At 49.4% G+C, this 24,951-nt stretch overlaps 1 protein-coding gene across 1 annotated transcript in view; it reads right to left on the bottom strand.

The window, feature by feature from the left end:
• Positions 1-23,825, bottom strand: part of LOC121461327 (maestro heat-like repeat family member 5) — a 75,083-nt gene extending 51,258 nt beyond the window's left edge. The window contains exons 1-4 of the mRNA XM_041672345.1: positions 23,760-23,825; positions 6,530-6,711; positions 5,558-5,703; positions 4,648-4,776 (exon numbers count right to left, since the gene is read on the bottom strand). Coding sequence (XP_041528279.1) covers positions 4,648-4,776; positions 5,558-5,703; positions 6,530-6,711; positions 23,760-23,800 — 498 coding nt within the window. The 5' untranslated portion in view covers positions 23,801-23,825. The remainder of the gene's footprint in view (positions 1-4,647; positions 4,777-5,557; positions 5,704-6,529; positions 6,712-23,759) is intronic.
• Between the last annotated feature and the right edge of the window lie 1,126 nt (positions 23,826-24,951).

The raw sequence follows: 24,951 nt of genomic DNA, 5'->3' as shown, positions 1-24,951 counted from the left end.
CGACCTATAGCTTTTTGATTTACAACAAATATGCCAAGAACATATGTTAAAGAAATCATGGCTTTCCACAACAGTGTTGGGAAAAACAAGTCTTTCACATGTGGAAATCTTAAACTAGATCGCTGTCTCCCACTGTGTATAAAAATCAATTCACGGTGGTTCAAAGACCTTCATGGAAGACCTGAAAATCTGAAATTGCTAGAAGAAAAAAAATAGAGGGAACATTCAAGATATGGGTATTGACATAAAAAACAGAGATCTCATCTCAAAGGGGATAAGAGATAGTTTATTCTAGAGCCAAGTATGATTGACCACGGCTCTGGAACATAGATTTAGGTTATCCAAAATCCCATGTTCTGATAAGGTAGCATTTTCATGAACTTTTTATAGCGACAGAACAAAGAAAAATCCAGATAGGTTGGTGGGGACAGCCTGTAGGTGGACGAAAGCAAAATGGAGCTCTGCTTTAGGCCTTAGATGCTATACGATAACACTTATCCTGTTGATTGGTGGAAAACTAGGGTTTTGGTAAGTTAACACGTTCCTGAAGTTTTTCTTAAACCTGTTAGGATATTCGGTCTGTCTTTGTCTGTTAGTGATGGAGTGTTTGTTCTGACACAGAGGGGGCAAGGCACGGCTATCCCATAGGCTAAAGATAGCCCAAGATAAAGTGTAATTAGTCTACGGGTCCCTAACATTCCATCCTCTCCACGTGCCTGAAGTTCTAGTCAGCTAATCAGCCTTTGTAGACACAGCTTCTTTCCAGGAATCCGCGCTCACACAGCAGATGCAAGGACTTTCTGAAATGGACTCTAATAGCTCAGGAAACAACTGCAAAAACTGACAAATGGGATTGCATGAAATTAAAAAGCTTTGGCACAGCCAAAGAAACAATTACCAGGGTGAAAAGTCAGCCCACAGGGTGGGGGAAAATCATTGGTAGCTATTCATCTGACAGGGGATTAATATCAAGAGCATCTAAGGAATGAGGAAAATTAAACACCAAAAGACAAATCATCCAGTAATGAATTGAGCAGGCAGTTTTCAAAAGCAGTACTACAAATGGTCGATTAGCGTATGAAAAAAAAAGTTCAACATCCTTAGCCGTCTGGGAAATCCAAGTCAGAATTATGTTGAGATTCTCTATCACCCCATGAATAATGGCTGTGTTCTAGTTTGCCTTTTTTGTGGCTGTGGTGAACCAGTCAGCGACTGAATCAATGTAAAGTAGGATTTATTTGGCTTCTCCTCCTAGGTCACAATACATTACGGATGGAAGTCAGGGCAGGCGCAGGAGCAGATACCCCAGAGGAACCCTGCCTGCTGCTTCCCTCACTGCTTTCGGCTCAACTGGCTTTCTGCCTTGGGATGGCAACACCCACCATGGACTGGGCCCTTCTACATCAATTAACAATCAAGTCAACATCCCACAAACATGCTCTCAGCCCATTTTTCCAATCCATTCTGGCTTATGTCAAGTTGGCAACAAAACCTAACCAGTACAAGGTATCATCAAGGAAACAAGTCCTTGTGTGGATGGCGTTGGGGGTGGGGCTTACACACTGTTGTTGGGAGTGCAAACCTGTGCGTGTGCAGTACCTGTGGAGATCAGTGTGACAATTCCTCCAAGAACTCAAAGTTAGGTGTACCGCATGACAATTTACCATTACCATTCCTGGGTTTTACGTCAACATACCACAGAGACAAGCGCACATCCATGTTTACACGGCACTGTTTGCAATAGCCAGCTCAGCCTTGTTCTCCATCAGAAGATGGACAGATAAAGAAGACGTGGCACAAACACACAATGGAGCTTTATTCAGACACGCAAAGGATGACATTTTCCATTTTTCATTTTTGCAGGAAAATGGATGGAACAGGAGATCAAGTAAAATAAGCCAGATGGAGAAATGACTATTGCCTGTCTCATATGTGGAATCGAGACTGAAAAAAATACGTCAAAAATACATGAAAATAGACAGAAGACTACTTGGGGGAGAGAAAGATGATTAGTGGGAATTGGGCAGAAAAGAGTAACAAGGATGAATTAAAGCAAAATACATGATGCATGCATTTCTATGGGTCATAGCAAAGCCAGTTGTTTTGTAGTGAATATACACTAATAACAATAGAATGGTTTTCTCCCAAAAGTTCTAGATGCAACACCATAGTACTTGGTGAAAAGGTTGAAATGTTGTGAACTCCAAGTACAGAAAGATGAAATAGGAGAGGAGAGGAGGGGCGAGGAGGGACGAGGAGGGGAGAGAAGGAAAGGAGGGGAGAGGAGAGGAGATGATGAAAAGCATGGAGAGGGAGCTTTGTCTCGGCACGGACATAGGACCAAGGAATAGTGTCATCAGTATAGATGCTGATCAGTTTTCCAGAATCCAAGGATGCTGGTGCCAGATTGAGGACACACGGTGTGGATGGTTTGAATGCAAATGGTCCCCATAGGCCCTTAGAGAGTGGCACTATTAGGAGGTGTGGCCTTGTTGGAGTAGGTGTGGCCATGACTAGTTTGGTGATTAGATTCCTTGTACTACAGGGAAGTCGGGAGCCTGCAAGGCAAAGTCATGCTAGGCTTTTGGAGGAAGAGCAGGGCATATATATGAAGGACCTGGGTTCAGATGGCCCTGGATTTTAACAACCACACTGAGGGCACGAAGATCGGGGGACAGTGATTCTCAGCTCACGGTACAAGAGAATGAAGAGATTCCTACAGAGAATTCAAAATTGTACTTTCCAAATGTTCTTTGTGAGGAAGCTGCCAGGTAATGTCCAACTTAAGAGCAGACAGAGAAGGCGGTGGCGTGGGCTGTAGGGAGCAGGCTTCAGTGAGGAAGGGATAGGAACCTCGAGAGCCAGGGCAACCCCAGGACACCAGCCTGGTCTTTGGAATGCCTGAATATGATCTCTGTTTGGATAGTATGAGCCCATGGCAAATCCCAAAACCATGACTGTCCTGGAACAACTGGGTGGTGCAGAGGTGGAGGCCCATCTAGGTGCATGCAGAGACAGAACACGCAGAGTGGCCATGCCCCCGTCACCTTGCCCACACTTAGCTTGCCAAATCCCAATCTTATGTCAGAAAGCCTCAGGGACCTTGTCCACTCCAGGGAGATAGAAGCCAGATTACGCCCCAAGCTGACCAACAGCCCTGACCTCTAGCCATGGTCCCTGCTCAAAGAGTGTTACTACAACAGACCAGTACCTGCGCGTGTACGCTATTTTTGTTTGCTTGTTTGTTTCTCTTTCAATTTCTTGAGACAGGGCCTTATTCCATAGCTCAGGCTGGCCCTAAATACACTGTGTGGTCTAGGTTGGCCTCAAACTCATGGTGATCCTCCTGCCTCAGCCTCTCATAGGCTTGTATGACAGGCACTTGCTGTCAGTCTTGGTTTTGCTGTGCAGTTCTTTGGTGTGTCCAATACACTTCCCAATGATGAAATAACAGGAAACACTTGAAAAAAGAGAATGAGGTGGACACAGTCTTTGCTCCCCATTTTCCTCTGCATATCGAGGCCGTTCAGACTTGCTGGGAACCAGGAGGCTCATCAAGTCTGCTCCTATCACCTGGGCTAGCAAGTCCCCCAACTCTGTGAGCTCCCCCATCCCTCTTTCTGTAAAGTTGGGGCATAAGAACCTTTTGGTGAGGGCAGAAGCACCTATTTTTGTAATAATAATCACTTGGTAAGCTGGCTAAGTGCAGGGCTGAGCAAAAGACCCAAGGAACCAAGGTTCTTCACATCCCGATGGGCTTGTGAGAATCGTATTGCAGTTAGATTATAACGTTGCCACCATAGACCCTGGCCAACCTGTGTCTCATCAATGGCCTGGAGGCCTTCTCCACCCAGTTACTCACCATCCCCATAGTCTCTCAGTCAGAACCTCCCTCTGCTGGTCTCCTGCCCTTGTGTGGGAATGGTTTCCACAGCCCTGCGTGGCATTGTGCTGGACTGTAGTTGAAATGTGGCAGTGGGTATGGCATTAAAAACATTCTCCACATGACATTAGCCTTCCAAGCTCTTCGGTGTGATGCGGACAGAGCAATAAGCCTGCTCTCACATATAGAAGGCTAGAGTGTGGACTGTGGTAAACCTTGGTGACAGTCATCGTCCCTGGAACACCATTTATGCCTTGTGTGCAGAGAAGTTCAACACAGGGCTTCCCAGAGCCAGTGGATCTGGAGAAAACAACCTGTCCCTGGCCCCTGGAGACCAGTATGGCCTACAGGCTAATGGAGGAGGGTCACTGAGATCTCTGGCTCCCACCTGGTTTTGTGGGCTGGGACAGCTGAGTCCCATGCTTGCATGTCTCCATCAAGCAGGAAGGAGCTAAAGCTGGGTTAGGGCTGAAAGAGTAGTTGAGACTTGCAGCAGGCCTTTCAGGTGCTGGTGTGTGGGCATCAGGAGAAGGATGTTGAAGAGAGAGTGAGGCTACAGCCAGATTATTGGTTTTTACATACGAGCCCTAGGGCCCTATCTAGCAGGATCCTGCACAGAGAGGCATTTCAATGACATGGACATACGAAAACGCACGGGAGAGTTCAGAAATCCTATGCACCCATGTGATTTGAACCTCCAGGCACATGACTCAATCTCAAAGTCAAAGTTGGGTTAGTCAGTGTGCTAGGGGAGGGAGGCCTACCGTGGACTTGGTCATGTGCTCCAGGGCCAACTGCATGAAGTACTTCTGCCATGTCTCTTCCAAGACATCACGGGCTCCAATGACGGCCTGCAGGACATGGAAGAGTCGGAACCTGTGCCGGTTGGAGATCTGTGGAGGACAGAGGTTGTGTTGGGATGATGGCGTCTGATGGTACAGGGGCTGCTAAGGAGAACACGGGTGGGAGGATACGCAGGGAGGTTGGAGGGAGGGAGACATGCGGACACATTCATTTGGCAATTCTTAGGGGACACCCGCCTTGTGCTGACCTTGAGCTTGGCCTACAGACCTGAGAGGAAGAAAAGCTTGTTTTTGTCTTCAGGAAACTGCTGTGGGATTTAAAAACTTCACCTCCAAAGGGAGGCCATCTCTTTATCAACACTTAGACTGGTTTTCCCTCAACCATGCATTAATTTATTCATGCATCCAAGAAAATGAATGTATCCATCCTTGTGTTTACTCATTACCCACATCCCCTCCTCTCCTCCCTATATCAACTCATCTCCCTATCAATCACTATATCCATCTGCCCACCAACCTATCATCCATCCATTTGTCCACTGCCCCCCCCCCCCCAACGTATTTATCCATCAGTTTCTACCATTTACTGGTTCTGTGTCCTTAGGTAAGTCTTCTCTTCCCTAAGCCATAGCTTCTCATCTTTGAGAGTCATAACCTCTACCTCATGAGAGTGCTCTGAGCATGTTGGGACCACGTGAGTACACTTCCCTTCCTCCCTATTTAGTCTATTGGCACACAAGGAGATTGAGTTGCACCATTTTTTATCCGAATGGTACAACTGTCCTATGTAGGATTCAGGGTTTAAGCCCCACTTGGGATCCAACCGTCCCCTATGCTCCCACGCCTGCTCCAGGGTCCCAAGAAATAGCACCTCTGGGTTGTCTTTGAAATAGTCATGGATGCTTTCCATCACCAAGCTGGGGGACCTGTGAGCCATCTTCTTCATCTTCTTGGTGATGTACTTTAGTTGCAGAGGGTCTGAGGTGCCTATGTCTCGCAGCATCTTGAAGCAGATGGCTAAAGTTGACAAGAGAGGTGTGAGGAGGGTTGGCCTTGCAGAGGTCATACTGTGTCAGAGGGTTGGGGGGTAAAGAGGGACGGGTGTGCAGTGAAAACGAGAGCTGGACATATCGGAAAGGAGTCTGATGGTCTCATTTTTTTTACTTAGTCCCTCATGGGGTTTTGGGGGGGACAACAGAAATGCATGTCATTGGCATATCCTTATTCTCTCATTCATAGTTCCTGTGTTCATATCCCATCTGTCGACACACCCACCCATCCTGTTTCTGCGTAGCCAGTGATCCAACTCTCCGCTTACCTGCCTGTCCATCACATCTGTTTAACCACCCATTCACTCACGCGCTCATAAATTCACCCACTGACCAGTCCACTCACCCACCTAGCTAACTACTATCTATTCATATATATTTTGATCAATTTAACAATATATCCACATATATTGTCATAAATTCACTCAAAAATCATCTCTTTATCCTTCCATACATCAATTCCTTATCATTCTATACATCAATTCTTTGATTTTTTTCCCCCCACTGTCTATTCAGTCATCTGACACCCCTTGGCACTGGGGTGAAGAGAAAGGCATTCGAGAAAGAGGGGGTGCAGGCCTAAGCTGAAGCTCTGAGGTGTAAAATGGTGTGGTTAAGAGGAGGAGGGGACAATTTTTTATTTCTTTTGTTGGTGCCCCAGGAGGCAAGAACAAGGTAGGGGGTCTCACAGACAGCTGCTCACAACTTTTGTGATACATAATGTCCTGGAGAGGGCCTCCTTCTGGTCCGGGATTTGATGGACTGACTGCCTGACCTATCCAGGGCATCCTCACCTGAATTGTAGGCCTCCTCCATAAACATCTGGTGTTCCTTGGGCACCAGGGAAGCCTGGCTGCTCTTGGATCTGCATAGCATGATGGTGGCAGGATGGGATTGTCTGTCCCAGGAGGCATAATCTTGAGATTCCTTGGTGCACAGTGACTCCTTCGCAGAAACAGATACGCGGGAGAAGATTCTGAAATGGAGCAAGTTCCTCGTGTAAACATTGCGTGTACTTACACGCGTTCAAGTGCAGGGAGCGTTGGCACAGTTTGCTCTGGGCCAACCTCTACAGTGTCCTTCCACGCGTCTGTCCTTCCACGTGGCTGTCCTTCTGTTTAGTGGGCTGGCGAGCCCGGAGTGCGCATGCCTCGATGCTCCAGGACATTGTTGAATAAGCCAAAGCTTCTTAAACTGGGTCTGACCCTGCATAGGGCCACATAAACTACATGTCAGAGTTCCAAGAAACTTGTTAGCGTGAAAGATTTCCGAACATACGACTCCAAGAACAAATTCAAAATCAAACACGTACACAGTGCCATAGAGAATAAAGGTTTCGGATAGTCCCGTGCCAGTCTTACTCAGGACCTAAGTATCAAATCAGCACAACTTTGAATTGTATTGTGCTGGAAAACAAGCCCATCCATATAATTAGTAACTAATTTGCTTTCATCTTTGATAAGTGGTAAGATCCTAATACCAGATAATTGAATTAAGATGAATTATTTCACGGTTTTATGATCAGCCAGTGTTTGACTTGTATGCCTGTTGTATGTTCCTATCCATGGGAATGTTTGGCTTGTATCCCTATTGTATACATCTGTATCCCCGGGGTCTTATAAAAGTTCCTTGCACAAAAGATTCTCCTGATTGGAGAAGCTGAAGGTCTGGAGAAGACAGCCTGGCCAGCAGGGGTGGTAGACAAACAAGCTAAGGACCCAGAAGGGCTCAAAGTTTGACCCCAGCTCTCTTATTGACTTGTAGAGCCAGGGTTTTCAGAGTGGAATAGGGAATACCCTGACTAACCAGATGTCCCCTGAGGGGTCTCTCTGTGGGCAGATCTGCAGGAGCAGTAGGGGTAGGAGCCCAGAAGATGGAGGTCCTTCAGCTTTGCAAAAGCGTGAAGTATTTCCCCAGACTGGCAGTTGCCACAAAGGGCTGGAAGAAAGATACTCTTGTTTTGGATGCTGCTCAAATCTAGTTCTCCCATGACTCCATCTTGGCTTCTGTTCCCTGCTTCAAGAAGACCCCATCTGCTTGTTAATGTGTAATTCTCAGTTCTGCACACATCCATGGGGAAGGTTTATTCTAGATGCTCCTTAGGTCCACAAATGAGGAGGATAAATACATCTGCAGACTAAACAAGAAGATCATGAAACATTATAAAGCAGCCATCAAGGGGTGTACTAGAAGGCAGTCATCTATGTGTATTGAAAGTCGTCATGGTTGTCCTAGAAGGTAGCAGTCTCTAATGTTTATTTATCCATTGTCTCATATGTGACACTTGCCATGCCGTGTCTCATCCCTGCCATCTGTGTATCCATGATGGAACAACCAGAACCAGGCTTCCTTCTTGTCTTAAGCAAATAAGAAATTGCCACAGACAAACAAGATCATTGTCATCAGAAAGTGGACAACATTGGTGCAGGATAATGGTCCCCAAGGGATGGGAAACCTACAGGGTGAACCTTTGACTATAAAAGCTGGTTGATGGACCACAACCCAGTTTCCAGTGAGGACCACGAAATCCTGTGACCTTAGTGAGCTGCTGACATGGTATGGTAGTGATAGTGTAGGGAGACCACAGTGGCTCAGTGTTTGAGTGGAGGAGGCCTAGGAGGAACTCTGAAGGTCTACAGAGTGCCCCCATGACATCTATGTTTACACTTGGTGCGCACGGGGGTAGGAGCAGAAGAACCACATTTTGGAGGCAAGAAGGTACTAGGAAGCACACTTCTCCCACCTCCACAAAGAAGTCTTTAAGAAGTCACATCAGCCACGGGGAAAAATCTACCCAAACAAGGATGCCCTTGCTCTCCCTGTCAAAGCTCTAAAAAGCTGGGCTCACAGAGACCAGCTGTTTTAACGGTTCAGAGTCTAGGCAGAGCTGAAGAATATTTATGTGTGCAGGAACAGCTCCATACTCAGCAAGGTCATGGTATTTGACAGTCACTCAAAACTTACCAGGCATGCAACATGGCAGAAAAACAACAGATGGGCAGGAAAATTAACAGACTAGAATCCACATGGAGAGCCAAGTGTGAGGTACATCCAGAATTAGGGAGGCTGAGGTGGGGGAATCTCTGAAAGTTTGGGGCTATCCTGGTCCACACAGTAAGTTTTGGGTTAGCCAAGGCTACAGTGTGAAATCCTGTCACAAACATATACATACTAACGCAGGGATCACAGAATCAGTAGATAAGGACATTAAAACATTACAAGTATGTCCAACATGGAAGAGTGAGACAAAAGGATGCCAAGGAGAGATGGAAGAAATAAAAAAGATGGAAATCATGTTTCAGATTAAGACTCCAGTGGGTGACTTGAACCGCAGACTAGATACCTTGGAAGGAGAAACTGACAAATGGAAAAGATCTGAAAAATGAAACGCAGATGCAGAGAGGAAAAGATGGGACAGAATCCTCAAAGTGGGACAACTTATAGCTCAACATTTTTTCAGGTTTGATAAAGACTACAGATCCACGCATCCTGGATGCTCAATGAGCCTCAAGCAAAGAAACACAAAGAACACACCAAGTGACATCAAGAAAATGCCACCTAAAACCAAAGACAAGAAAAAAAAAAGACCCATGAAAGGAAACGAAAATAGCAGTGTTGTTAGAACACAAGCCAGATGACCAGAAAGAGGGGGGACATCCCAGCAATCTAGAAGGTGCTACCCAAGAAAATTTCTTCGAGACCTTCAGATGAGATCCGGTGCCTTTCATACCTGTACTTTGCCCCCTCCATGAAATTCACCACCAGAGGTCCCAGACTGCAGATAGTATCGAGGTGTCCTCTGAGGCCAGAGACTGAGATCACCATGTGAACTAGCTGAATAAAAAACACTGGGGAGGCTAAATACTCAGAAAAGTAGGAAAGGTCTTTGCTTGCTTTTAAAATTTCACATGAAATAATGCATTGTGAGTCTATAACAAATGTAGAATTAAAAAATAGATAATGCCAATGTAAGATCGGGAAAGTTAAGAGTGATGTGTTGGCAGTTCTGGCACCGTGCATGGTGTGATACAGCTCAAAGGGAGGCGGCACTCAGGCTGTACTGTGTACTCTAAATACCTAAGCAGTGACTAAGGAGAGCATCAACACAGAATCAAAGCTGCAAAAGGACAATAAAGAACGTAGGTGAAGAAGGCCAAGTCATACCAACAGTCACATTCAACGCAAATGATTCAAACACTGTGGATTGGCAGCAGAGACTGTTAAAGGGAAGGAAGGCAGTGAGACTCAAGCATGCTTCCTGTAGAAACTCTATTTATGATGTGATGTTCAGATGTAATCTGTACTCCCAAGGCAGAGGCAGGGGAATTATGAGTTTACATTTAGCCTGGGTTACATAGTAAGATCCTGTCTAAATATAAATGAAACAGGTGCTGGGAAGACAGCTGAGAACACTTGTCGTTCTTGCAGAAGAGCCGGATTCGGTTCCCAGCATTGACACTGTGGCTGACTACTGTCTGTAACTCCAGTGTCAGGGATGTCTGACCCCCTCCTTTGAACTCTGTGGGCACCAGGCATGCTTCAGCGCACAGACAGAACACCCATACACATAATAGACAAATCTCCAGCGACTAGTATCTACCTGTAAAACTAAAACAGAACATATCAAAACCAAGGAAAGAAAATGGTGAGAGCTAGACAGATGCTGAGATGGCCAAGCAGTGAGGACATTGTCCGTCAGCCCCCAGATCGATCCCCAAGGCCCACATGATGGAAGAAGAGATTGGATTAATGGAAAGTAAAGCAGTAGCAGCAAACCAAGGTAGGGAGGACCTGGGAGGAGTTAAGGGAGGGGAAAGAATAAGATCAAAATATGCTAGATAAAAAATTCAAAATAAAAAGTGAATCTCTCCCTCCCCCTCCTCCCCAAAATAGAGAAAACCAAAGAATCCTGATACTGGTTCTTTGAAGAGCCAAGTTCATTGACAAACTCATTGTGGGATTATTGGAGTGAAGAAGCAAAGAGGAGACAACACAAATCATTAATTTAAAACAGAGAGGTGCACAACTACAGAGCCTACGGGTGTCTGTAGGATGCTAAGGGAACACCGCACATGGCTTTACTCAAGCTAGAGTGACAAGAGACTGAGCACATCCTTTAAGGCCATGAAAGGCTAACACTCATTTAAGAGGCAGATAACAAGGAAAGGTCACATAGGATAAACTTCCTACGATGGACACTTCTGACCTGCCAGCTCCCGACTTTTTACAGAGCTTGTTTTGTGGAGAAACAGTATATACTGACACTTATCTAGAAAACAGAAGAGGAAATAACAGTCTGATTCATTCTGTGAGATACCCAAGCGTCTTCCACCTCTTCTACTTCTTCATCATTTTCCTTCTCTTCTTCCTCTCCTCTTCCTGACAGCGTCTCACTGTGTAGCCCTGGCTGGCTGGGGGCCTGTAACTCACAAGATCCACCTGCTGCTGTCCTTTGAGTGCTGGGATTAAGGTTGTGTGCCATCACACCTGGCCATCAATGAACTTGCTAAAAAGGTAAGTACAGGTGCATATACTTCATCTACAGACACAAGCTTTCTTAAAAATATAGAGAACTCACCAAATGGGACTTCTCTTGAGGATGCAAGGAAATCAGTGTAACTTCCTAACAACAGACCAACGAAGAAAACCACAACCAACAGATGCTGAGAATGTGCTGGAACATGTGACAACTAATCACACTAGAAATGGAAATTAGAGGAGCCCTTCAACTTGACATAGAGACCTATACCATGCCCCCTGTTACACACAGTCTATGAAAGACAGGCTGTTCCCTCCCAGTTAAGATTGACAAAAGGGTATCTGCTCTTGTCACTCCATTTAACACCGCACCATGGGCTTGGATGATGCAAACAACCAGGAGAAAGAAATGAAATCCTACAGAGAGGAAAGGAAGAGATCAGCCCTGTCTGCAGAAGCCTGGCTATGTGAGAAAGTGCCAGATAATTTACAGAGAAGATAGAACTATGAAACGGATTTAGAACATCTACACATTTCATCAGCATAAAGACTTCAGTATCAATCTGAACACACTGAACCTGATAGAAGAGAAAGTGGGAAGTAGTTTACAACACATGGGGCACAGGAGACCACTTCCTACATATAACCCCAGTAGCACAGACAATAAGGGCAACATTGAATAAATGGAACCTCTTAAAACTCAGAAGCTTCTGTAAAGCAAAGGACACTATCATTAAGACAAAAAGGAAACCTACTGATTGGGAGAAGATCTTCACCAACCCCGCATCAGACGAAGGTCTGATCTCCAAAATATATAAAGAACTCAAGAAACGAGACTTTAAAATGCTAAATAACCCAATTAAAAAGAAATGGGACACTGAACTGAACAGAGAATTATCAACAGAAGAAGTTCAAATGGCCAAAAGACACTTAAGGTCATGCCCAACCTCCTTAGCGATCAGGGAAATGCAAATCAAAACAACTTTGAGATAGCATCTAGCATCTTACACCTGCCAGAATGGCTAAAATCAAAAACACCAATGATAGCCTTTGCTGGAGAGGATGTGGAGTAAGGGGCACACTCATCCATTGCTGGTGGGAATGCAAACTTGTGCAACCACTTTGGAAATCAGTGTGGCAGTTTCTCAGGAAATTCGGGATCAACCTACCCCAGGATCCAGCAATATCACTCTTGGGAATATACCCAAGATGTGCCCTATCATACTACAAAAGCATTTGTTCAACTATGTTCATAGCAGCCTCCTGCTCCTGTTACCACAGCCAAGGGAGCTTTGGCCGTCAAGCCCTCCTCACCATGAGGCTCCAATCAGGAGCCAAAACAAACTCTAACTTCCCGAAGTTGCTTCTTGCATGGTCCTGGTCTTAGCAATGAGAAAATAGCCAATATAACCAAGAAATATAAATAAATGGAACACAATGCGACATTCATGGGAATTTCTGCACACATGTATTTGTACATGTGTGGTGTACATGTATGCATGTATGCATTTTTTTGCTTGTGTGTGGCTGCTCCCATGAGTGTGGATGCATATGCACCTGTGTGTGCATGCATGTGGAGGCCTGAGGCTGATGTAGGGAATCATCCTTGCTTACTCCTCCACCTTATTCATGAAGGCAGGCTCTCTCAGTCAAACCCAGAGCTCACTGATGTTGTTAGTTTTGCTATTCAGATTGCTCAGGTGACTCCCTGTCTGCCTTCTGAGGCTGGACACGACCACCTGGTATATCCTTGAGTTTCTAGGGGTCCAAATTCTAGTCTGTATGCTTGCTAGACAAGTGCTCCAACCATTGAGCAACATCCCCAGATCAGAGCAAATGGTTGTTTTTTGTTTTGTTTTTGTTTTTTGTTTTGGTAGTCCTGGCTGTCCTGGAACTCACTATGTAGATCAGGCTGGCTTCAGAGATCCACCCGTCTCTTCCTCCTGAATGCTGGGATTAAAGGTATGCACCACCACCGCCTAGTAAGGGCTCCCGATTTTTGACAGATATACAAAAGCAATTCCAATAGGAAAAGCAGGCTGGATTCGTCAGCGTATCACACTGAAATGCTTTGACACAGGCTCACAATTCCTGTCTATATTTCAAACACATGCAAAAAATAACTCAAAACAGCATGGGGATAAAAGGAGGGCCATTGAACTCTTGAAAGTTCTAGAAGAGAACAGGTGAAGAAAATTATGGCCTTGAGTGCCAACAAAAGCAATACCCGTGTGTGTGTGTGTGTGTGTGTGTGTGTGTGTGTGTGTGTGTGTATAATTTAATAGAAACAGAATTTAGGAAGGGTATCCAGAAGGAAAGGTGAGCGGCAGACCTGGAGCAGTCCTTGCAGATACACAGGAAACAGAGGAATGAATCTCAAATAGACTAAGAACACTGAGCCCAACTCAGACACAGACAACTGAACAAAATACAGGCAAAAGTTGAAGGGACAGCCACCTGTAGAGAGAAACAGATGGCCGAGCAGCAGATGAACGGGGCCATACTGTCCTCCTTGAAGGACAGAAAAAAAAAAAAAACCAAGGCCACAGCAGGGAAGCATTGTGCAGGCCTAAAATAATAAAATCAGGAAAACTGAATACATCAAAAGCCGTGGGAGTGCGGAAGTAGGAAGTCCCTGCGGAGCTGGGGTGGAGCTGTCACCCAGCTCCCAGCCGCAGCACTTAAGAGTTGGGTGAAGTTGAACACACAGAGGGCATGCGACTCAGCCCGGGTCCTGTGCATTCACTCAAGTGAGTTACGGTCACATACAAGTCCCCGCACAGATATTTAATAGTGCTCTGACTTAAAAACAGCTAAAAATGCAAAGCATACAGATGTGTTTTTAAAACAAGCCATAGCACATTCCAGGGATCCAGGAGAAACAGATCAACGATGACACAGGACATCAGAAACAAAGTATGACATGTGAAAGAAAACAGACCCAAAGGCTACACTTCGTGTTATTTTTCTGACATAATGGAAAAGGTTACAATGGTCGGGGACTCCTGGGTCAAGCGTAGCTGGACTCACTGTCAGGTTGTGTGGGGCTCTGTTCAGAGACAGCTGTTTCTTGTCTAACCTGTGGTCCAGGACACACTCAAACCCGTGAATTCTATTATGCGTAACTAAGATTGTGCAGGAAAAGGGAAAAAAAATGAACACACAAAAGAGACTAGAAAAGAGCCCGTCTTGACGGGTCTCATTTCCTCCTGCCTCCTGCTCATTCCACTCCAGTCCAGTGAGCTCAGGCTGGCTCTAAACTAACAGGTAAGGTGCAACCCCAGGACATTTGCACTGGCTGCTCTCTTTGATCTGGAGATCACTACAACCCCCCACCCCTGCCCCGCCCCATCCCACACTTCTCTCCTGGTCCACCACTTCTTTTTTTTTTAATTTAAGTTAATTATTTAATATATATGTATATGTACATGTGTCTGCAGAGGCCAGAAGTGGGTGTCAGATGGCTTGGAGGTGGAGTCACAGGATGTGAGTTCCTTGATGTGGATGCTTGGGAACCAGACACAGGTCCTTCACAGAGCGGTACACACTCTAACTGCTGAGCCATCTCTCCAGCTCCCAGCTGCTCACTTCTTTCAAGTCTCACTTAGTTGTCGGAAACCTCAGCCTGACGCTCACCCTCTTTTTAGCTTGTCAGGTGGCATACCTGTCAGGACCTTACCAATTCTCAACTGCTAGGCAACTCAGCCTCTCTGGATCTTTGCATAGAGAGCCCTGTAATGGCCTTCAGAATCTTTTTGCTCAGGTAGTATGCTACACAAGGGCACTCCAGGGGACACCTGGACTTCTATGCCTTCCATTTTCTTCTCTGGACCTGGCAGGATGTTCTTGGGAGAGACTGCTTCCATGATCCTGTGATCAAGCTGGGGAGGAACTATTACAAGGTTGGGCAGAGAAGGGAGCAGGTGACTGGCCAGCAGTGATGCCCCGGCTGTGGAGAGGGCTGTAGCCCTGCTATGGACTGACTTCTGCCACTGCTCCCAGGCTCAGGTGGAAGCCTCACTGTATCCTTGGAGGTTTGACCATATGGAGGATTGGGGTCAAACTGAGTGCTGAGGATGGGGGCCAGGCATAGGGTTAGTGTCTCCATAGGAGGGTGTCTCTTTTCCCCATGTGGGCACACAGCTGGAGGGTGGCTGTCATTGAGCTAGGAACTGGTACTCATCAGAAGTCATCCCATAGTGAACTTCTGCTCACTAAGTGAACAGCAGGAGACAAGTCTGGTGGAAGATGTCCAGTCCTGGGTGCCCTGTCACTGCACAGAGTGGCCTGAGTCCTCACTGAGACTCACGGGACTGAGGCAGAGTTGACATCTGGGAGTAAAGTTTGTCAGCAACTGTGGCTTCTCAACGTTCCCTCCTTCATGGGGTTGACAGTGCGATGGGGTGGAATGCAGAAGCAAGTGTTTGGACAAGGGAACTAAGGACAGTGTTGTCTGGGCCAAGATACAGGGGACTATGAGGTAAAGGAAGGAGTCAATTCAAATAGCAGGCCTGGAAGGCTAGGCCAAGGCTGTGACCTGTGGGCAAAGCCACCCTGCTGGTGCCTCATCTGTGTGCACGTGTACCTGTGCGTATATACATGTGTGCATGCACGTATGTATGTGTGTGTAGACCTATGTGTACTTCTGTATACCTGTGTGCATGTGTGTGTATATACATGTGTATGTGTATACCTGTGTATACATGCATGTATGTGTGTATATGCATGTGCATGTGTGTATCTATATACACATACAGGAGTCTGCATATATGTGTGTATATCTGTATGAGTGTGTGTGTATAGGAGTTTGTACATGTACATGTGATGAATGAACAGTAGTAGCTCTTTTCTCTCCTCATAGTCAAGTCTGTAAGAACACAAGCTGCTGTGTTTCTCCCACTCCACTGTGTGAAGAAGCTGACACAGAAGTAGGCAGCAGCCTGTCCCTGTCTGTCCAGCTCTCCATTCCCTGGCTCACACTGTGCTGTGACCCTTGTCCATCTTCATCTCTGCTCCTTAAAAGCAGTTACTACCCTCTCCTCCACGGTAAGGGTAGAGCTTGTGGTCCAGATATACCACTCACCCCATTACTCTGAGGGCAGCATCGTCACAGGACTCACCCAAAGTCCCTCAGGGGCTGCTCTTGGAGGTGAGACCCCCTAGACACTGTGCTGGCACAGCCTGCCTGGGACGCACCCTCTGGGGTGTTGCTCTGGAAGGTGAAAAATCCAGGTGCCTGTAGGATGCGTGGCCCTTGGCTCTCCCATGTCCTCTGGGGCTGAACTGACCTGGGGTTGTAGGACATGGCTGAGGAGGTCCCATCAGTTGAGTTGCGGCTGTGTGACCTGTCAGGCTGCTGCCCATCCATGCTGAGGCTCAGAGCGGGGGACCCCCAGGTCCCAATTGACAGCCTTATCCTCACCAACAGGCTAGCTCTGTCCTGGGCATTGTCCTTTCTCTTGGTGCCCTGACTGGCCCTGACCTCACCCTGAGGTCACAATGGCTTCAGTGTCCACAGCACTCTTCCAGGGATAGCAGTGTGGAGCCAGCAACATCTGGGGATGGCAGGTTGGGGATGTGTGTGCTTGGGTCTACATAGGCATTGAGGACGTGTGTGCCCAGTGAGGCCTCGTGTCCGTCTCTTGGTCCTCAGACTTCAGACATTCTCTGTGATTTGTGGATGAGTGGACTATCTGTTAGATGAGTCCAGGACCCTGTGGTAATAGCAGGGCCTAGGCTGGGCCTGGGACTGCTCTCGAGGGCTCTAGCTGAGCACACAAGGTGCCGTACTCTCCCATCTGGGTGCTGTTGCATAGACCCCCCCACACACTGTCCCTCACAGACACAGCTGGAGTGAAGTCAGGCTGAGGTTCCAAGTAGAGGGCAGGGCAAATTGCTCCACAGACTAACTGCCCAGTCTACCTTTTACTGACCTGAGGCTCAGTGACTCCGAGGCCCATCTCCGAGTCTCTCTCTGCCTCAGTCTCCCTACCTGTGAAACGGGAGCATGTCTACCCAACTCCTGAGATGCTTTGAGGCTTACTGAGGGCAAAGTACCTCAATACAGAGCCTGGACAGGCTAGTGGCATCTTGGTTCTGGGGCTAAATGGTAGCCACCATCCCAGTCCAACAATAGTCTGCCGAGATGGCAACAATGCCAGTCCCGGCTGATGGTGCTAAGTGTCACAGTACTCAGTGTTGGGGGTTGCTGAGTCTCTCTCCCAGAGTGCAGGACACAAAGCAGGAAACCAGTCCTCAATGGGGGCAGAGCTTGGTCCAGACTTCCTGATGCTCATGAGCCCCCAGGCCATGCGTTCTGTCTCAGCAGCAGAGTTGGGACCCAGGTTTGTTGGAGGTCCTAAAGCCCCCTCCCGTCATAAGGAGGCTCACACCTACTCACCCACGAGGGAGGTCACAGCACAGCTTGTTCTGTGGCTTCTACAAGTGTGTGGTGGCTCCAAGGGCCCCATAAAGATTTTTGTCTGGGACCCTTGACCAAAGGTGTGCTGGAGCCAGCCAAGCACGCTTCGTGGGGGGATTCCTGAATTTTCAGGAATTTTGGGTGTTGGTTGCTAAATAAAGCCACAGAAAGTTTAAGCATTATCTTGAGTACCCAAACTCTCCCTTGCTAGTTTTGTGGCCGAGTGGCTGTCCTCTGTGCTGCTAAGACCATTACCGTACATGACACCTGTGTGGCTGCCAAACTATGTACCAGTGAGTGACTTCGTGGGAGCCACAAGCATCCACAGTGTTCATGAAAACCTGAATTCAGCCAAACTCCTGGTTGTACCATGCTTGTGTTAGTCTGCCTGTGAGCACCGCTAGCTTCTGCCAGATGTAGGCTCCCTGTCTAGTAGGGGCCATTGCTTCCTCTTGTTACCCAAAGGTCAGATGTGCCCACTGTCCTGATCTGGGATGAAATTCAGAGACGGCCATAAATTGGTTAAGGCAGCACAGCTGTCAGTAGCAGAAGCAGGACACAAACTCAGGACACTAAACAAGTCCAATGTGGGGATGAAGCCCCGTGGCCATCTGGAACCCGTTTTCCTGGGTCCTGCCTCAGTGTCTCACCTGCTGGGCCTCCCAGCTCCCTCATATGGCCAGTAGGTGGTGCTGTGGTCACAGACAGGCCTGTGGTCAGAGGGCTGTGGCGGGGGAAGTTTGAGGAGGGGACACAAAGGCTTGGGACTCCACGGAGTCGGCCTGGAGCCCTGGAGCCCCTGTAGTGAGCTGCTCCCCTATATTACCCTCCTCCAACCGAAATCCAGCAGTGGGGGACTTATGGGCTGGGAGGCCAGTGTCTTACCGCCTTAGGGGGGACTTAGGGTGGTTTTGTCTTGGACCTCAGTACCAAACCCTTGCATACTGGCTCCCCAAGCAGAGAGATCTGACCCACACAGGGTAGTCCTAGTTGCTTCCAGGCCCATCCTCTACTTTCCCCAGCCTTCAGTGTTCCAGCGATGCTGGTTTTTGTTTTTGATTCTTTTTTTCCCCCTAAAACATGGGGTCCTTGGAATTTGCCCTCTTCCTAAGGAAACACAGTACACCTTCCTATCTCTTCCTGAATGCCCCAGTCCTGGTCTTTGGGAAGCCAGTTCTGGTTTGTCTGAGTTCTAGGGCTGCAGATCCTTGAAGAGTGTTGGGCATAGTGGGAGAGAGAGTGTTGTTGATGTTGATGGAGGGGCCAGGTACGCACCTGTATCCCTCTTTTCAGCAATACAGTGCAGCCTTTTGACCAATCCACACCCTCTGGAGACATCAGCTTCAGGCTCGGAAGACCTTTAGAAGAAAACTCAGGGCAGCGGGGGGGTAGGGCAGCTGGTGGACATTGGTCTCCCTGAATGGAAAACCAAAAGCGCAGTTAAAAGGGTGGAGATGGATGTGGGAGAGATAGTATCTGAGCAAAAAACCTAGCAAAGTACATGAAATGGCAAAATGTAGAGGCAGCTCCCCATAGCCAGGGAAAGGTACTGGCGGCTGTCTCTCTGGTAAGGGGTTACAGCCAAACCGTGAAAGAAAACACTCAACTCATCAACAGACAGATAACCCCTGACAAAAGGGCAGGGCAGGCCAGGCTGACATCCTCCAGAGTGGACAGACACCTGGCTAGCAGGTACACAAACAGGTGTCTCCATCACCGGAAACCCAGGCAGGGCCATCAGAGCCTCTGTGAGCTGTCAGTTTTCACCTGTCAGGGCGGACTGTCAGAAAGCAAGACTGAGGGTATGGAGGAGGGAATGCTCCTGCCCTGTGGGTGAAGTGTGACATGGTGCAGCCAGTCAAGAAAACAGTATGGAGGTTCCTCAGAAAATTAAAAATAGCACTGCCATATGATTTAGTAATCGCCCTTCTGGGCACACATCCAAAAGCATCAAGATTAGGATCTCGGGAGGTGTCACTCCTTGTTTGCCGAGGCAGCCACAAGGACAGGGTGCGGGGGCGACGTGCGTCCATCTACGGCTGGGTGGATGGGGGCGCATGACGAGGCACCCAGGGGAATACCATCTCGCTCTTAATGAGGAGGAAAACTGACACCTCAGGTGTGGGGCTGCTCCTGAAGATCCTGTGCTAAGGGAAAAGAGCTGCTGCAGCGGACAGCATGGCTACAACATACGAAGCCGGTAGACTCCCAGCAGTGGGGAGCAGGATGCGGATGCTAGGGCTGGGGAAGGATGGGGGCTGCTGGCCCAAGGCTCTGGAAGATGAACCAAGGCGCACTGACATATTGAGGGTGTAAGCTTATATGTGGGGATCATGGGACATAGACCCAGACTCTGCTGAGGTGGAGTGATATGGGGAGCCAGGAAGTCATGCGAGCAAGGTGCATCCTACCCTTTCTCAGAAGTCTGCCTGTCTTCTTGGTTAGACGTAGGTAGACTGTTTCTAGGCACATTTTACAGACAGGAAAACAGAGGCTCTGGAAGAGACATGATGACCTAGGCCACAGTGAGTACGAGTCTCTCACTCTGAGCCCAGCCTCTGTGGGGCTCTTTTGTGCCAAATCTGGGTGAAGATGGGGGAAGGAGGGCTGTGGCTGTTTGGGGATCTGCTTCAGCCCTCCCGCCATGACTGAGCAGAGAAAAGGGAATGGTCTTGGTATGGGCTGCCTAGAGCAAGACATACTTCTTATGACACAGGAAGCCACACAAGTCAAGGAGGGACCAGTTCAGATTGGTTGACTTCCCATGAAGGCTCTGTGGACTTGGAGATGCAGCGCCGACCAGGAGGGCTTCTTGGAAGGGGACAGCGAGTGGTACTGAAGGGCAAGAGTGTGCTTGTTCTGTGGAGGATGGCAAAGTCCTACAGGACGGGTGTGTGTGTAGGTGACTCTTCCATGAAGGTGGGCCCATTCTCCTACTGTGGTGCTGCTGCATCAGTCAGCGCAGCCGTGTAACAAACAGCCCCTGGCAGTGAACTTGCTCACATGATGGCTGGAGGTTGGGTATTCTTTTCCCCAGGCCCCAGGCCCAGTTACAGGCATGGACATTCACTTCTTCTAAAGTTACCTTGGCTTCTGAGCCTTCTTACAGCCTGCAGGCATGGATGGAGGGGAGCGACACAGCCCAGCCTCATTCAGTAATTATGGCTTTGCTGGACTATGAATATTTTGGGTGGCACCATAGAATGGCTATACTACAGTGCTCAGTGTTCTGATGGCAGGAAGCCTGGCTGCCCACAGTAGTTCCCGCTAGAGTTTCTTACCTTGGCAGCCCCACATCCCTGATTCTTCTACTGATGCTATGTCCATTAGGGCGGGATGTGTGTGTGTGTGTGCAGGATGGACACAAATCCACAGAGGCTTTCTGAGATAGGAGACCTAGTTGGATCCAAATCTAGAGTTGGGATGGGAGCTGATGATTGGTCTTCTGGGTTCTGGGGACAATCCTGGGGTGCCCGTGGCAGGAAAATCTGAGGGGAATCCATTTCTCAGAAGTCCTGTGGGCACAGGCTGGGATGTGGCTACCAGATCGAGCCGAGACAAGACGGGACACACAATCACCTTCTGACTCTTATGAATCCCACCCTTGGGCCCCAGCCCCCCGCCCCCCACAGATGAGGCCCCTTTAAATGCAAGGTTCTGTCTTCCAAAAGGCCCCTCCCAGTCTCCTGGGTATCCAGGTAAACAAAAGTGAGACCCTAGCTTCTGACATGGCTTCCCCTTGCTCTGGGCATCTTAGCCCCACTGGTATGCCCCCGCCCCCTGTGGCCACTCCAGGTGAGACACTCAGAGGATGAGTGAAGAAGTGGGGGAGGGTGTGTGAGAATTGGGGGCAGTGGTCCAGAAAGTGGGGGCGGGGCCCAGTCAGCTGAGGGCTCTTCCTCCTAGCTGAGCTCCTTCCTGCTTCCTCTCTCCTTGGCCCTCTAGGGGAGAACAGACACACAGCCTCCTTTGCTCTGGCCACACCTCTAGGACCCCAGGACCTCAGCCCTGCACCCCTATGGGGACACCACCCTCTCTGGTCACCATTTTCCTGTCATCCCACCGAGTGGCTCTGGATTCCTCTGCTCCTAGGAGTCTGTTCCCCCAGCATGGTCAGGACCTGATCAGCAGGTAGACTATGGTTCCTCTATATCGCCCTCAGGATTCTTCTGGGTTCTCTCTCTTGAGGAAACTCCTGTCCTACTTGGCGGAACCACATTCTCTGTTTTTAAACCATCTGCCTGCACTCCCAGCTTTGTCTCACTCACCCCACCCCAGCCTTCTCCTTTTCCTGTCCTTACTTGGTAAATCCCTCTCCCCAATGCTATCTCACCCTTGCCTGTGTCCAGTAAGCTGACAGACAGAACCAGGCCTTCACCCTCTTAACAGCTGCCTGTAGGGTGCTCCAGCAAGCCAGGTGGCTGGCTACTCCTTGGTTGCCTGACTTCTGTCCTACGCAGCAGCCAGGGGCCTTCTCTCTCTGTGCCCCTCTTCAGCTGTGAACCTCTTTCTCCAGGAATCCGCAGCCATCACAGGACTCCGGTACCGATGGTACTGACCCCGCTTCCAGTCACCTTCTCCACTCCCAGCCAAGGCCAGCTGCCCGCTCTTCTCTCTTACCCAGTCACACCCCAAGCTGCGCTCCCCCCCCCTTCAGGCTTTCCTCAGAGGTGGGTTGCCAAGCCTCCCTTCCACCTCAGGTTTTTCTCAGCCTTCTCCGCAGAGGTGGGTGGCTCTGTTTCCGCTCTCAACCTCACGTCCCTGGTAGTGACTGCCCCACTTCTCTGCTCTTCATTTATAGCAAAACTCTGCCAGAAGGTCACTCATCCGCGCTGCCTCCAAATCTCTCTCCCATTTGCTCTTGAACCCACTCTAATCAGGCTTAGTTTCTGTACTTCCCTGAAGCAACTCAGGTCAAGGTCACTGATGACCTCCACAGTGCTAAATCTGAGGTCAGTCTCAGGCCTCATTTGACTGTGACCCACTGACAGCACTGGCTCAGCCCCTCTCTGTTCCTCCTTGGTCCCCTCCCTAGCTACTCCTCTCCCTGACCTGTCAAGGACAGATGGCCGGCCTCAGGCTTGGTTCTGGATCTCTTCTCCTCTCCTCTCTTCTCTCCCTCCTCTTCTTCTTCCCTCCCCTTTCCTCTCCCTTCTCCTCTTTTCTTTCTCCCTCTCTTCCTCCATCCTTCCTTTCCTCCTTTCCTTGGCAATTTCATCTACTCTTTCGGCTCTAACTACTACATCCCAGAGTCTATCTCAGTCAGAGACAGTGCTCCCCACTGGTTTACCTGAAGGCTTCAACCTGTCCCAGATCAAGCTCTCCATTCCCTGGCCCCAGCAGCTTCTCTTTTGCTGGCCTTGGAGTTTCCCTTGCCCACAATGCTCCCGTTCCACAGCTCCACTCTAACTACCTTCAAGACATCTTCAGAAGCAGGGCTCTCCTCTCTGCTGCCCTGGCTCCAGATGCCTTCACCTGGACCAGAGGCTGCTGCCTTATTGATCTCCCTGCCAGTGTCCTCCTACCCCCACCTCTGTAAGCTAGACTTACCTGGAACAAGGCCAGTCTGATAAAACCATCCCATCATGCCTGGGGCCGTGATGGAGTCTCCACTCCCACCTGCAGTCCCCCTTTTCAGTACCAGCATCTCAGAGGAATTCCTACAGCCCCTTCTGTTGCTGCCCCCCACACCCTGGCACTGAGCAGTAAGGCAGGGACCTCAGAAAACAGCCAGGGAGATGGGATCTCATGTACACCGAGGGTACAGCCATCTGCAGGCCTGGCCTAGCCCACTGGGCTAGGCAGGTCACACCCGCTTCATCTCTCCCGCCCTGGCACAACACTGTTAATGTTGCCCAGGGTTCATACTCAAGAAGGTATTTGCTTATCTGAAGGTGGAAGAACAGGTCTGGCTCATGGCTGCAGAGAATGTCTAGTATACTGTCTGTATAGAGCAGGTGCTCAGTAAGTGCACTGTGTAAGAATTATAACCAAGAGGCTCCAGGGCATAAGTGTAGCACTAGGAGGTTTACTGCAGACCTCCTACATGACTTTCCTGTTCTTAGACCTTCGCCTATAGCCAAGATGCAATGTTGATCCCCATTGTGTTGTGGGAACCCACATACCTGCAAGCTGGAATCCTCCAACTCCTAGGACTGGTCCCCATCCTGGGGTCCCAGCATCTGCTGCCATGCCAGACTCCTCTACCCTATCTCTCCGGCTGAGTGCTCCACTATCCTTATCCGTATTTCTTCCTCATAGGAGCCAAGTTGAAGACCCCAGGCTGGGTCCATAGTCTGCTGTATCCAGAGCAGTCAGGGTGGTTTCTACCGAGTTACTCAGTCACTTTCTGCCCCAACTGCTGCCTGCCCACCACCTGCTTGGTGAATCCTACCATTTTGAGCTTTCTGGACAAATTACTCTCTCCCCATCTTGAGCTTTCTGCCCAGGAGCCTGACTTTTTTCATACTCTTGGGACCTTGCTGGCCTCCACAATCTGTTGATGCAGTCCCTCAGCAAAGTGGACAACTTCCCTTTTGGAGGGAGAGGTGACCAAGAAGGCAGGAAAAGGGTCAGGGATAGAGGCAGGCCACCTTGGTTCCATCTAGGGTTGAGAGCCTCTCAGCCTCGCAGGTGTTGTCCTCAGTGTTGAGGGGGGCCCCAGCTCTCACTCCCGAGTGGCCCTCACTTCGTTCTTCTGTCCGGATGGCCTTCCCTTCCGTTTCCCGGCCCTTTGCGCCCCTAGCCTCCCCGGCAGAGACGAGCGTGCCCCCCCCCCCCCCCCCGCTGACTGTTGCGCCTGTCGCAGGTCCCGCTGCGCCCCCCGCACCGCGCTTCCCCGACATCTACGGCGGTGACGCGCAGCTCTGGGAGGCGCATTTCCGCGGCATCGGGCGCGCCTACCGCGCGCTGGGCAAGGAGGACGACTTCGCCATCCGCGTGCTCACAGAGGACTTCACGCTGCCCTTTCCGTTCGCCTGGCCACCGGGGCCCGACCCGGCCACCGGGCCGCTCTTCTACGATCCGCGGGACCGCGCGGGCTTCGATTTCCTGCTGCGCGGCCCCGGCGCGCCACCCCCTGCGCTGCTGCAACCCCTGCACGCCACAGCGCAGGCGGCCGAGCGCAAGCGACGCCTGGAGCGCCTGGCGCTGAGCTACGCGGGTGCGGGTCGGCCTCACGGCTTGGTGCTGCTGGCACCTGCGACCGCTGCCTTCCCGCCCGAAGCGGGCCGTCCTGCTTGGCGCGCCCTGGGTCGCGACAGCGAATAAAGCCTTTGCCTCTCCTGTCCCCTCATTCCGCATCGCCCTGCACCGTGC

Source organism: Microtus oregoni, unplaced genomic scaffold, assembly GCF_018167655.1.
Source record: "Microtus oregoni isolate MIOR12 unplaced genomic scaffold, Mior012 000022F_ref0000154, whole genome shotgun sequence".
NCBI lineage: Eukaryota > Metazoa > Chordata > Mammalia > Rodentia > Cricetidae > Microtus > Microtus oregoni.
The sequence above is the reverse complement of the archived record's forward strand: the minus strand, read 5'-3'. Positions and strand labels throughout refer to the sequence as shown.